Raw genomic sequence first — 15,668 nt, 5'->3', positions numbered from 1 at the left:
AAAGTTTTAAACCCCATTTTTATCACGGTAAAACCAACATTTGTAAACCTGATATGTATATTTTCATTTAATCAATAAAAATGTAAAATATTTAACTGGTGACAATATATTGACAAATAACACGGATAGAGGGGAAAACTCTTTAAATTTACATTTAATTACACATCTAAATTATGAAAAAAACATCCAAAATATTGAAAAATGCAAAATTTTGTATATGAATTCTCCGCACTTTAAATCGTATCGGTGTGTTACTCTGTTCATTGCATACAATGCGTTCACATCATAATCACATTCGAATTCCGCATTCGCAGGTGGCTGTTTATCAACGGTAAGCTGGCACCGCACTACGACTGGTTCCATTGCGTGGTGAACATACCGGAGGACGCGGTGCGAGTTGGGGAGCCGCACGAGGGTGAACAGATGACCACGCTCACGTCGGGTAAGATTGGGGGAAACAATAATCGTTTTTATTGTCAAGGATTCGCATTTTATTTATGGACTGGTCGCTTTGCAGGTCCGATGGGGGCGCAGTACGGCGCCGCCGTGACCACCGGTCTGGTTGGCAAAGACGAGAGGAACGGCAGAATCAACCCGGCACTGGACATCAATGACGACGAAGCGACTACCACTACCGCGGTTCAGAGGAAAGCCAGCGTCGTGGGAAAGGTGTACAAGCAGGGGTACGAACAGACGACCACCGGGTTTTGAGTAGGTCGTATCTCGCGCGACCCAGTTCTGATAGGATCACGAGAATTATCGTAGTAGCCCTCTATTCATAACATATTGTAACCGAAACCCCTTAAGTCTAATACAAAAATATTACCTATTTATTCAAAACATTGGGCCGACCTCAACACGTTTGGGTATGAAAACATTTTTAAAAAAAATATGGATATCATACGATTGAGCGCATTCGTACTTTTTATGTGTGGCTATCATTTCGAGTACTGCACTGAGTATACGTCAAATGATTATTAGCTTTCGACACTAGTTGAACAGCACTAGATTGAGCACAACGTCGTTTACAAAGTTGCAATATTTACGTTAAAAAAAACTTTAATACATATCAATTATATAAGAACCAAGACTGTTGTATGATATTATAACGATATCTAATAATACAAAAAACAACATTAGGTTGAGCACAATGTTGTTTACAAAGTTGCAATAGTTACGTTAAAAAAACTTTAATACATATCAAGTATATAAGAACCAAGACTGTTGTATGAAATTATAACGATCTCTAATAATACAAAAAAATAGTATAAGCTGTTTCAGCTTCAAATCCACAGAAACGTGAAATGAAACTGTTTAGTTACATTAAACTAAATAATTATATATACTTTAAATTCAATAATCAAAGAATATTTATAAATAGGTATAATAGGTAAAACTTTTTTTATTAAATCAAAAAATTTATAATTGATAATTTTTTGCTTGAGTTATTACTTGTTTCATATTAAAATCTGTAGTGTGCTAATACAAATAATATTACATGTTTATTATATTTATGATTTCCAAAGTGAATCACTACAAGATTAGATACCAATAAACACAATATAAATTCACATTATTATTTAAGAATGTGTTTTTACAGTTGTCAGTCACTTACGATTTACGTTACGATCATTGTGATGAAAAAAAGAGTTTTATAATGTTTTGAAATTTTAAACAATAATAGTACTCAATAATAGTGCATAAAAAGCAGCTGGAAAATAAGAGCGTGCTCAATCGTATAATTTTACCTATGAATACAACTATACAATGCTTGGGTACACAATACTCCTTGGAAAAATACTTTGGGGTACATTACAGGACTGATGACATATTACTGATTTAACTGTTTATTTGTTAAATTATCGCGATTATATATTTTTATTTCAAACGATTTAGTTTTGATATGGGATGATCAATAATTGGCGTTTATAGTTGGTACCAATATCATTAGGAGACATCATTAACATTTTGGTTTTGTATCGTCCCACAAATATTTTGGGATGTTTATTCACTCGTCATAGATTTAAAACTAAAATTTTAATTTGATTTCTGTTATTTATTACATTTTTTTAAAAATTAAATATTATATTGATTTGTATACAGTCAAGAAGTGCACCTTATACCGTCCTACACCAACCAATCGACATAGGGTGAATGTATTGCATTAATGTGTACCCAATAATATGTATCGTGTTCATCGTGTACTCAATCATGTTCTAAATTGGTTGTTAAAAATTTGTTATGTACCCAAACGTGGTGTAACCCATACTATTATATTATAACTGAGTCCAATTCTGTGGTCCTAAACTGCTATTTATCCCTACGTGGTTTTGTTTTTAGTGAAATTTCGTGGGCACTACAACACTTGCGTTTCTCACGTTCCGTGTTGTTTGACTGTTATTTAAAAATATAGAATTAGAAATGAATATTTTATCAGTATTAGAAAAAACTGTACCTGTCACACGTTTGAGATCTATAAGGTTATATTATATATTTTCAGTGTTGATTCTTCCAAAAAAAATAATTTAAATAATACCTAATAATAAATGATAATAATTAAAATAATTATAAAGAATAGAATAAACACAATATATAGAATTATTAAATAAAAACGCCAATTTATAATGGTCTGTAGTTGGAAATAAATTAATTGGCATTTAAATTTAACAAAATAAATTTATATTACACTATAATATTAATGGTTTTTTAGTACTAGTATTTTAGAAACTCGAATATGTTAATTAATTAATTGATTAAAGTTGTTAATGTGATTGTTGAGCTTTTTTAAAAACGTTTAAATTTAATCAGAGATTTTATGTGCTTTTATGTCTATTTTTAAGCATAAAACTTAAAATTCCACTATTATTGTTATTATCGGGAATTTGTTAAAGGACTTGTACAATGATACATATCATTTTATCTTACTGTTAAGATTAACAATTACATATCATTATATGTATTCAATACATGACTGACCTTTAGGAAAATAGTAAAAAAAAAATTACATTTTAGAATTATTACATCTTTTATAATTAATAATATTTTACTTGGTGATATTCGGTCGGTTTAAATGTTCATCACAACATTATATAATTAAATAATTTTACTGTTGTTTGACTTTGAAATGTTGAATTAAGCCAAATTAGATGAACTAGTTCATAGTTGAAAGCGACCGATTTCTCAAATCGAGAATTTACATTACAATTTTAAGTACCTAAACATAAAACATATCAGCACACGACAAAACATTTTGTTATACGGCAGTTTAAAAATACCTTAAGTCCCGCGATTTGTATTTTTTTTTTTTTTTAGTGAAAAATATACAAAATAATCATACATACTTAAATATATATTATAATACTATGTATAATGTATATCTTTAAACAGGCAATTTAGCGTACTATTTACAAGCAAAAAAAAAAGTTGTTATATAATATTATAATTATAATAGAATGAAATACTAAAGTAAAATGTATTTACAATGAAATTGTCTAATCGATATGTAGTTGTAAGTAGTATAATAAAATTGATGTCATGTTAAAAGCCGATGTTCTTACTGTAATGCGTTGATTAAAAATTGCGGAACATCACAAACTACTTAATTTCATTAAATGCTATAAATATGTAACATTTTTTTTTTTATGGCTGATAAAAATTATTCCTTTAAACAGTCTAGTGACATTGGTAGACTAGATGGTGAACTCCATATATGTACGCACGCTACCATTCGTGGTACCAGTCAGAATTTACTCAGCCGTATACAGGTTGCGGCTGTGATTCGGACTGCGGAGCCGCAAATTCATCAAATCGTATTTGCGTCGGCTGTTGTGTTTGCGTCCCGTAGCCCGCTGATTGGGTATGTGTACTAGACTGGCCCGGTTTCGGCGTCAAATAGCCACCGGAAGGCTGTGACGGCGACCCGTTCGGTTGTGCGTTAAGCTGCGACGACTGGTAGTTCAAGTTCCGTCCGTTCGATGACACTATCGAAGGTGAGATCGCAGACGCGCTGTAAGTTTGCGTGGGCGAAGACGTCGTAAACGTCGGCAAAGGCGATTGCGTCGGCCCGCTGTATGGGAATTGTGACTGGGGATTGGCTTGTGATGCTGGCGTTGCGAACGGTATTGATGGGGGGTTATAATTGTACCCTCCTGCCCCTGATGATGTCTGTTGTGGTTTAAATTGCACCTGAGTAATCTGAATTTGAGTTGGACTGTAACTGTATCCTAGCTGAGACGGCTGCGGTCTTGGTGTACTCGTTGCAGGAACACCGGTATAAATATAACTGCCCTGTGGTCGTGGTTGGGCTTGCGGCTTGGGAGGGTTATAATTGTTTGACGGAGGGGAAGTTTGAGGCTGCTGTGGTATGCCATATGAGGGTTGAGGTGGCGATGATGAGGGGGGTTTTGCATTATTTTGTTGTGTGGCTGGTTGCGGTGGATTGTATGAATAACCAACTTGCTGTGGTATATTTTGAGGTTGCGTTTGAGATGTAGTGTAGGTAAAACTAGGCTGCTTGGGTTGTTGTGGCTGTTGTGGCTGTTGTGGCTGTTGATTTGGTCTTGGAGTTGGTTGGTTGTAAGAATAGCCTTGAAACTGATTATTTTGTTGCTGAACAGCGGGAGGGCTATAAGAATACCCATTTTGATTCTGGGACATCCCCAATAGTTGACTTGGTGTGTTAAACGATTGTGATGGTATTCCAAAACTGATCGACTGTACTACAGTTGGTTGATTAGATTGAGGAATATTAGTATTGGATGGTTTTGGACTTCCGTAATTTTGTTGAGGAGCTATAGTACTTTGTACTGGGGCACCATATGATACTGGAGATTGAGTAGGCTGTGGCTGTGGAAGTGGTTGTTGAGGCAATCCATAACTTGGCTGTGGTTGAGGTAATGGTTGTTGCTGCTGTGGATGGTTACAGTTTGGTGAGAGTTGTGGTATTGGTTGTTGCTGTTGGATTGGTGGTCCATAACTTGGTTGTGGTTGTGGTAAAGGTTGTTGTGATGGTGGAGGTCCATAATTTGGCTGAGGTTGTGGCAAGGGTTGCTGTTGCTGAGGGGGACTATAACTTGGTTGTGGTAACGGTTGTTGTTGCTGAGGTGGACTATAACTTGGTCGGGATTGTGGCAATGGTTGTTGTTGTTGAGGTGGTCCATAATTGGGCCGGGGCTGTGGTAATGGTTGTGGCTGTTGTTGTGGTGGGCCATAGTTCGATTGCGGTTGCTGCTGTTGAGGTGGTGGTCCATAACTTGGCTGTGGCAATGGTTGGGGTTGTTGTGGTGGTGAACCATAATTTGTCTGTGGTGGTTGCTGCAATGGAGGACTATAACTTGGCTGTGATTGTGGTAATGGCTGTTGTGGTTGTTGTGGTGGTCCATAACTCGGCTGAGGCTGAGGTAATGGTTGTTGTGGTGGAGGCCCATAATTTGGCTGAGGTTGTTGTGGTGGTGTTGGTGGTCCATAGCTTGACTGAGGTTGTTGCTGTAGTGTATAACTTGGCTGAGGTTGTGGCAATGGTTGTTGTTGTTGTGGAGGTCCATAACTTGACTGTGGTTGTGGTTGCTGTTGTTGTGGTGGAGGTCCATAATTCGACTGTGGTTGGGGTTGTGACACTGGTTGTTGTTGTGGAGGAGGGCTATAACTTTGCTGAAATTGTGGTGTGTTGTAACTTTGTTGTGGTCGTTGCTGTGGCTGCTGTTGTTGTGGTGGTCCATAACTAGGCTGAGGCTGTGGTGATGGTTGTTGTTGTTGTGGAGGTCCATAACTTGACTGTGGTTGTGGTTGCTGTTGTTGTGGTGGAGGTCCATAACTTGGCTGAGTTTGTGGTATTGGTTGTTGTGGTTGTGGTTGTGTTGGTGTTCCATAGTTTGGTTGGGGTTGTGATGAAGGTTGCTGTTGTTGTGTTGGTGTTCCATAGCTTGGTTGTGGTTGTGTTGATGGTTGCTGTTGTTGTGGTGGTAAGTAACCTTGTTGAGGTCGCTGTTGTGACTGTTGTGGCTGTTGTTGTGGTTGTTGTGGAGCACTATACCCTTGTATTATCCTTTGTATTTGAGCACTATAGCTTTGCTGTGGTTGAGGTTGTGATGAGGCATACACCTGTTGTAATTGTAGTTGGTTATTATAATCTTGTTGAGATTTTTGTTGAGGCTGTCCAAAATTCTGTAATGATTGCAACTGTGCTTGGGAAGAATCACCTTGGATGTCTTGTGCGTTAAAACTGTCAAAATCAAAAGATTGTCCATTTCCAGATGTACTAGATGGAGTATACATTGATGATATGCTAACCGTTGGTTGACTTTGAAAGGGAATTTGAAGTAATTGAGAATACGATGATGCTGAAAAAAATATAAACACATTTTTCATAAGTTATATGTAGTATAACATTTTTTATTTTTATAAAACCAAGGATCCAATTCTTATAAATAACTGGATGTCTGGATTCATATATTAAGAAATATTGGGTTTATCGAAAAAACTGATTTACATATTACAATAATTCTAAAGTGATACACAAAAGATAAGTAAATTAAAATGTATAGTACCTACCTATAAAAAGTAATTGGATATTAGGTACTTAATTACAATTGTAGAATATTTAATCATGGGTGTTGGTAAAAAACGATTATTGTTCTTAACATGTTTATACTAATACTAAAACCATTTGCTTTTACTATAAATATTATGTTAGTTGAAAACATTTTTTATAGACTATTGAGGAAAAGTCGCATAAGTAAATTGTATCGACATAACAAATTTCTTGTCTTTAACGAGGAAAAAAGATGGTAACTAGGTAATTATTTTGAGAATGAACTAGAAAAATAAAATAAAAATTGTGGAAAAGCTGGAATATTTACGAATCGGTTTTTGACAAAATCGATTTTGGTTTTTGGTGAAACTATAAAACAAATGACCGAGGCTACATGAAATTTTGACTGAATGTTTATATTGGCATTTTCTATACACTGTAAAATTTAAAAAATATTTTTACTTGTTTTAAGCTGTTTACGGACATTTTTAATTTTCAATTTTTTTTGTTTTTTTTCCTATAAATATCAATAAAATGTTATTTGTAGGGTCAAAAAGCGTGAAAATTTAATAAGTTCCTAATATATTGTTACAATGACAGTTAAAAAATATTAAAAATATATAGTCACAATTTTTTTTTGTAAGCATTAAAAGTTTGAATTTTGACAAAATACGTAAAAATCTAGAAAATGTGAAAATTATTTTGTGTAAGAAATTCCTAAAAATGTTACTTTTTCAAATTAAGATTTTAAAATTTAATTCAAGATTCCTCATAAGTTTTTCTACCTTTATCAAAAAAAAATGTCTACCTGAAAGATAACTAAAATTTTTACTACATTGGATATTCACTCGATTTCTCATGTAGTGGTTTTCTTATTTTGCTATAATTCAAAAACGAATAACTGTAGATTAGATACTTGAAATTTACACCATATGTTTATTTTATGAATTCCTATGATTGATAACACTTTCAAAATATTTTGACTCATTTTGAGCTGTTTACGGACATTTTCAATTTTCAATTTTTTTTTAGTTTTTTTTTTTTTTATAAAAGCGTGAAAATTTAATGCAAGGCTCCTGATTTATTGTTGTAATAGAAGTTAAAAAATATTAAAAGTGCATAGGCACAATTTTTTTTTATAAGCATTTAAAGTTCAAATGTTGACAAAATTGATCAAATTTAAAATTTAAAAATGGTTTTTCATTTAAAAATTAATAAAATGTTAAACTTGTATTGCTAAGGATTGAACATTTAAAACAAGGTCCCACGTAAATAAGTAAATAAATTAATTTATTCACAATAATATCATCAAATAGGTATACTTAGTAATATATTATAGGCTGACAGGCCGTCTTCGGTCAGAATCGTTTTTCGTATATAATGATATTATATCATTAAATTTAAATTTAACATAATCCATTTCAAAGACCCACCTGTAACATACTGTTTAGCAGAATGACAAACACTTCCCCACCTTTTTTAATCATTCATTTTTGTTGAACGTCAAAACCATTTTAAATAATTTTGCTATTTAAATTATAGGTACCAATATAATTATTGGTGTTTTATATTTTAAATCATATACCTGAGGATTAATTTAGAAAAGATAAGTTTTAGCATTAATAAAGCATTTTTTTTAATATAAATATATAATAAGACAAGTAGTTGAACGATTTATTATTATTGGAATTAACATGATTGTTATCTAGGTTTTACGGATAATGAAACACGAATGAATTATCAACTACATCAATTACTGTAAGTGTTACGTATACATTTAAGTTTAATATAATCGTTATTGTATATTGTTGGTAATAATTTAAGCTCGATTGTTTGAACATAAATAATTTCAAAATTACACATTTACGTTAATAAGTAAGTTACGAGACTCAAAGAAAACGGAAAAAAAAAATAATACACATAAATAAATTATTATACGTTCATTTTGTGCAGATCGTCTCACGGTGTTTGCACTTTTGTTTTACTCGGTAGAATACCGTGAAGTTACCATGATCCCCTTCTCCTCCACCCAAATACACTTGAATTATTCCACAGACGGCGGAACACAACTGGGAAATATTAACAATCACTATAGCAAGTGTAGTGTTGTTCCCACGTAACGACATTAATTATTCAGAGCCTATGCAGAGGCGCTTATATTATACACTCGCAATATATAATAAATTGTATTATTATATTTTCAATTTTGTATTTGTATAAAATGTATAATGCACGTATGTTTGTAATATTGGTTTTTTTTTAACACTAAAGGACTGCGTGTTTTTCACTGCGAACAATATAATACGCTTCTTTATGAAGCGGCGATTGAATGAAATCATACTTATAAGTTATAAGCATAATATATTATATAGGTATGTCAGTTGTATGTGTATACATAATAAATTATATTATATATATATTTTATTACTTGAACGCGCGCAGAGCGTAGGCACACGAGGGAATTCACGGGTATTCACGCGGAAAAAAAAATCATATTCTTAATGAATAATATATTGACGCACGCACGATGAACATAATATTATAATGTACGCATATAACACGGAAACCATTAATCCAGCAGAAACTAGTGGTGAATAAGCGGCAGAGCAAAAGATGAAAGAAAAATATTATAGAAGACAGATATGAAAACGAGTAGTATATAATAGTAATATTATAATGGTAGGTTAGGTTAGGGTAGTAAGTGGGCACTCTGGACTAGTACACGATGACGGAATAATAAATATCGTATGGACGTACATAAGCTTTCAATTTAATGTGTAAATAAAAGGAACACATTTAGACTGATGATTAGTTTTGATTTGTTCTCAAAACATTTTGTTCATACAAAACTAATTTGATTTTCCATAATATTTTCCAGGAAAATAGTATTTATTCATATGGTATAAAATGAGCTAAGCCTATCATTGGTTGTGCTTATGCCGGAACATCAGTCACTACAGTAGTGAAATCAATAAAAGACTGTTGTTTGAGTCTGACAAGAAAATAATAAATGTTAGGAATAATAATATTATATTATTTTAATATCATTACGAGTTACGACAACGTCTGTAGTAGACAATGGTTGTTCGTCAATGAACAAAAATCACGTAGTCGTAGATGAATGAGAAAAAAATCTAAAAATATGAAATATTGCATCGAAATTTGATGATCGAATTTAAAGTAATGTATAATCTCAAATTAGCTATAATACGTAATAATAATATACCGCTTAAGACGGATCCGCCTGTGGAGAATCGTGCATCGTTGTGCAATCATATAAACTTAGGTATAATAATATGGAATAATTTTAAACCCACCAACGTGAAAATTAGTTTTCAAGAAGTTCTAAATTATAATAGTGTTTTTACACTTCCTTGCTCCTTGGATGTACCTAAAATATTGATTAGACGTGATTCAATTTATCTATCAAAATGATAACGACCTATCAAAAATCAATGTTTTTTAGTTTATTTCAAATTTTAAGCTATTTATTTGTGTTTATACAATTTAGTCATTTAGTTAAAATAACTCTATAGATTATTTATATTTACCAAAAGTCCATTACATAAATATAGTAATAATTACAAGTAGTACAACTGAATTTATGAATTTTCAATTGTATTGTTCATGATACATTATAGCGCATTTTTGACTTATATATTTATATTTTATGATAAAAATGAAAACCATAGATGGACAAATTTATCACTAATACACCTATAAATAATTTAATTTTTTTATTTTGTAGTGTATTTGTGATAAGTAGTATAATCATAATATTATATTTTTATTTTTTTGCAAATTATACATTATAATTTATAATAAACCTACAATAGTTTTTAAAAAAACGTTGTCGTCAGCGCGCGATAAGAGATGATACCTTTAAAAAAAGGTATTGTGAGCTCAAATAATATATTTTTTCGATGTTTATAATTGTAATTATTAAAAATGTATTGCTAAGTTTGAATTGTCCTTTTTTACGAAACTACTTTGGGCTATTTTGTATTTATTTTTCTATACGAAATGAAGTCTCTATACTCATCAATACGAAATTCATGTTGTTGTCATCACTACAGTAGATTTTGTTTATTAGGTTTTTTGACTAAAATATTTTCTACAATAATTGTAATTTGTATTACATATACGATGTAGGTACCTATATTAGTTTTTTATAACACATTGTTGTTATGAACTTTTTGATATCTTTCGACAAAAATATTTAGTAAGATTTCATATAAAAGTTAGTATTACCTAATACCTATAGTAAATAAATTGAGCCATCCACATTTTATGGGTATCGACTAAACTTTGACTGTTGAAAAAATTAAAATGGTTAAAATTGTAATTTCAAATTAAATCCTATAATAAGCTAATAACTTATATATTGTAGTTCGTTTCGCCATTCTAATAATAATATGTACATTGTGAATAAATTATTTGGCTTTGTGTGCGAATCGATCAGCTTCGCGGCCGGTAGTTGAATTAGTTTATCGCTTGATAACCTTTCCGTAATAGTGAATATTATGTAGGTACTGCAGTGATGCCACTATAATATTGTATCGCCTGTTATAGCCATAATAATAATAATAATAATAATATTATGCCGACAGTTTATCGTGTTTCGACTCTCTACTGAAAAATGCGTAGGTGCCTACGGGTATTATATTATATTATCATAATTTACATTATTATAATCGGCGATAATATTTGTCTTCCGACCGCGTCGGATGTTACATAGTATGTCATAATAATAAGTATTATAAACAGCACCTCTCTCGGGCGACGGACCGTGACGCGCCGATCGGCGGCGTGTGACCCGCACAGACGTCCAGACGACGCGTCTCTCGGAGTATCGCACGCGGCCGCGGAAACGCGACGGTCAGTTTCCGGCAATTGAATTTTTCGGCGGCGGTGGCTCCGTCTTTCCGGTCCCCGATGCACATTGTTATTGTTTCGTAATACCAATTATTATTATTATTATTATTATTATCCGGCAGGTCGGCTTCGTGTCGCCGTCACCGCCGCCGCCGCGTATTCCGCGCATTATTGTCGTGTTTATAGCCAGTTCACACACTAAACGAATGTAGGAAGTGACGCGGCGACGTAGCGATCCGTCCCGTGTCAAATCGTACCGTTCTCACACCGCATAATATACATTTGCACTGTTATATAGGTAATACGTATTTAGAGATATCATAGGTAGATGACGTGTTCAGGTATCTGGTATAATATATTACGTAGGTACGTGGAAACGCACACGCCACCGTGGCTGTTGTCGCCGCTGTCGTGACGTCTATTGTGCATGAAATATGGCTAATAAATGGGTATGCACATTATACACGTTATTGTCACGTTGTCATTTGTCCGCGAAGGCGAAGATTACATAGGTATTATTATTATTATTATTATTATTATTATAACTAGGTAGGTATTATAATTTATCAGGCGTTATTACTTATTATAATACGTATCTCCACGCCTCACGCATTGCGGCGCAGTACGTCCCCAGAATTGGAAAGTCTGTGCACGCTCGTCTTATCGCGCACTGAAATTGGGAAATTAATGGCTTTTAAGTACGGCAGACCAATATAATATGATATGTTCCAGAAAACCTGTGGACCATAGTTTCAAAATCCAGTAGGTTTGTAAACGCCTTTAAAATTGTTCTAAATCTCTCAATTTAATTTTGACTATAGTAAAAAAATGTAAATAGGTCACGGTTGATTTTCAACGCCGAAACACGGTAAGCAAATTACTCGTTATATCCTTTTGACTTTACCACTGTTTAAATAATTGTAAAGTTGTATGTGCTTGGGTTTTTAATCAAATAATAAAGCCATACAAATGTAATCATGCAGGTACATTTTCTATCGCAGGTACCTACATCTAATTTAATAAATAAAAATAAATATCATCTTAATTAAACCGATTTTTTTTCGAAAATCCAAACCACGGTGAGGTTTTCACCAACATCTAAAATCTAAATGAATCGAATAGTTAAAAACATTAACTTATTCAGTCAATACGAACTGAGGTGTTGTGGTTTTAAATTTTTATCAATCCATGCGACAAAACAAAGTTGAAATAGTTATTTTGAAATTATCGAAAAATTAATTTTTGTTTATCGAATTGGTAAAGATATCTTTTTATTTAAATTAAAATAATAACTGAGGATTAAATACACGTACCTATCTAAGTTTCCGAAAACCAACTAAAAGTATACATTTCTCAACCAATTGTAGTTTCCAATTCAGCAGTGACATATAATATTGTGATAGTAACACATCGTGATACGCGTGTTATATATTATCATTATGCATTCCATTAGAACGAGAAAATCAATTTTGTCATCAATCAAGCGGTGTATAGGTAGGTACGGAGAAAATAATTGGAGATGATTTGTATTTTTTCTATCGAATGTTTGTTATAATATTCATTGATGATGCTAATGTGCTCTAATAATGTTAACAATTTATTTCCGCTGCAAACGTGAGCTTTCAGTTATTGTTTTATACACAATCGGATTTACGACCTATATTGTGTCAATCACAATTCACAACAATAATTAATTTAGCTATTAATCAACATTTTGCATAAACCTACATAGATATAAATTATATGATGTTTTAGCTACATGTTTTTAGCGTATGACGGTATAGTACCACTGGTGAATATAAATACAACATCATAACAATATTAACATTATATTATTTACATAATTCTTAAACGATTATCGTTGTCAATATAAAATATAAATTGCATTTATGTAAATATTAATTCAGTTTCGGTCTTTACCAGGCACCAGCTAATCTATTAGCATAAATTGCACAGTTACAATTTAATTTTACAATTTTCTAAGTGCATACAAGAAAATTAAATCCCTAGTATAATTTATATTCAAGAAAACACGTCTATAATATAAACTAAGAAATAAAATTGGAATTCGTAATCGGTTATTAATAAAATGATAGTAATTTAATTTTTTTAGAACGAGTTATTTAATATACAATTTAAGTGTAAGGTTTTAATAAAAAATCTGTTGAATTTTCTTTTGAGATAGATGAGAATTTCGTTAGGCAGATTTTTAAACGGTTTTAGTATGTAGCACTCACCATCACGTTTGTTCGGTAAAACAGCTAAAGCCATGTTCAAGAAGACCGCACATGCCGTTGCCAACAAATACGCCCTCATCTATAAAAAATAAAAATAAAATTCGATTTAGCAGAAATGAATATGTCCAGCTATCGAAATAAATACTCGAATAATTCGGTACACTCATATCATTCAATAATTTTTTTTAGCCGATTTTATACCATTTTCATGAATACTATATATAGTAGCACCTTTCTATAATGTAAACTTATAATTTAATATTTATCAATCGTTTATTTAAACATCATGCTAATGCGAGTAATGAGTTTCTATCGTTATACATTTGTATGCCAAGCAGACCAATTTATTGAAACAACGAGTCTTGATATTCATTTTATTTTCGTTCAATAATAATCATACTTCATTTTAATATTTTCATTTAAAGTGCAATTTCACAAGAAAGGCTGATATTCGATTAAATGTGAACGTGAGTTACTGAAAATAAAAGCGCTTATATCTCACCTCCTGTTGTTTGATTATATAAAACTTGGATTTAAAAAAAAAAAAAACCTAAAACGGTACTGATTCAAATTATTTATTGGACCGTATACAGAAATTATGATATAATCCACAGATTATCCGTTTCCGAACGTCCTGTTGTGGTGTAGTAAGCCACGAGAATCGTACTAAAAATATTTAGTAATGCAATTATGTTGTCAAATATTTAATTTATGTATTAGTTTCGAGTTAAATTAAAATATTGTTAGGACATACAATTTTTTTTTTCGGCTAAGTTTCACTGATCAAATTACAGTGTTAACTATACAATAAATTAACAAAATAATAGGTAATTACGTATGAGTAATTATGAGCTGATTGTATATTACGATTAATGTAGGAGGTTAGGTACTTCAAAAATAACATAAGTCATCTGAAGTAAAAATAAAACAATTAGTTCATTTATTTTCTACTTTAATTTAATTAAAAAACTCATAACTCATAAAATAATATAATATAAAGGCACTATAAATGTAAATAAATCACTTTATATCATACATGTAAGTGGGGGTAGTATAAGAGCGTTGGAGTATTTTTTTATTTATTAAATTAAATACGAGTATGTTGAATATAATTAATTATTTTGTTATGAATGCATCATAATGAATTTTCACCTTTCTCTTTAAGCCAATTTTTAAATAAATTTCTGATGATTATGTATACATTTTGTATGTCGATAAATACATTTTTCCAATTTGAACATATACCTTTGACTTATATTATATTTCAGTGTAGAAGTATGTAAAATATAATGATAAATTAATAAAACATTTTTAAATAACTAATTTTCCGCGGGCATTTACCTCTATTTTAATAGACTAGATTTTTAATTTGAAATTACATTTGCTGCAAACACAAAACAATATACGAAAGCAAATTGGTTGAGAAAATTACTGCTCCTTGAATAAGAGTGAAATATTTTTTGGCTGTAAACTAATAATAATTCATATTTTAAACATTCATCGAAAGTCTTATAAATTGATAAATTATATTATATTTAAATCTTATAAAAATGACCTAGGTATCTAAGGTTGTAAAATCGATAAAAAAAAACCTTCAAACCTTACAAAAACCATCAATAGAGAATCATTTTTAAGTTAGTTATGTAAGTATAAAATATATTATGATGGTAGGTTTAATAATGTAAGGCTGAACTTAAAGAACTTGTATACTTACTGTAATCGTCTAATCCAAATTACTATCAAGAATCCTTTAGGTTATCCTTGGTTCACATTAAGTCTATTTCAACTTCGTAGGCGCAAAAACAAAACGAAAATCAAACAATCATAAAAATACAGAATAACGGTACGTATTGTACCTACTTTAATTTTATTGTTATCGTTACGACACTGGACAAACGGTGAGCGCGATGCAAACAAGAATGAAATGAATGAAAAAACAACGAAAAAACCATCAAACGATTTTGGACGGCAGAGAGAATCCGACGATTTTCGATCCCGACATGGTGACTACAGATGGATATTGGATG

The 15,668-nt window shown here is 31.7% G+C and overlaps 2 protein-coding genes across 3 annotated transcripts in view; one reads left to right on the top strand and one right to left on the bottom strand.

The window, feature by feature from the left end:
* Positions 1 to 3,628, top strand: part of LOC132948146 (high-affinity choline transporter 1) — a 24,093-nt gene extending 20,465 nt beyond the window's left edge. For both annotated transcript variants that reach the window (XM_061018489.1, XM_061018488.1), the window contains 2 exons: positions 315 to 442; positions 518 to 3,628. In XM_061018489.1, the coding sequence (XP_060874472.1) occupies positions 315 to 442; positions 518 to 711 (322 nt within the window). In that variant the 3' untranslated portion in view covers positions 712 to 3,628. The remainder of the gene's footprint in view (positions 1 to 314; positions 443 to 517) is intronic.
* On the bottom strand, positions 3,604 to 15,668 carry LOC132948145 (uncharacterized). Its single transcript, XM_061018487.1, has 3 exons — positions 15,356 to 15,668; positions 13,642 to 13,720; positions 3,604 to 6,338 (listed from the first exon to the last, which is right to left on the bottom strand). The coding sequence occupies exons 2-3, from the start codon at positions 13,718 to 13,720 to the stop codon at positions 3,751 to 3,753; spliced, it is 2,667 nt and encodes an 888-aa protein (XP_060874470.1). The 5' UTR covers positions 15,356 to 15,668; the 3' UTR covers positions 3,604 to 3,750.

The sequence above is a fragment of the Metopolophium dirhodum genome, chromosome 7, assembly GCF_019925205.1.
Source record: "Metopolophium dirhodum isolate CAU chromosome 7, ASM1992520v1, whole genome shotgun sequence".
NCBI lineage: Eukaryota > Metazoa > Arthropoda > Insecta > Hemiptera > Aphididae > Metopolophium > Metopolophium dirhodum.
The sequence above is the reverse complement of the archived record's forward strand: the minus strand, read 5'-3'. Positions and strand labels throughout refer to the sequence as shown.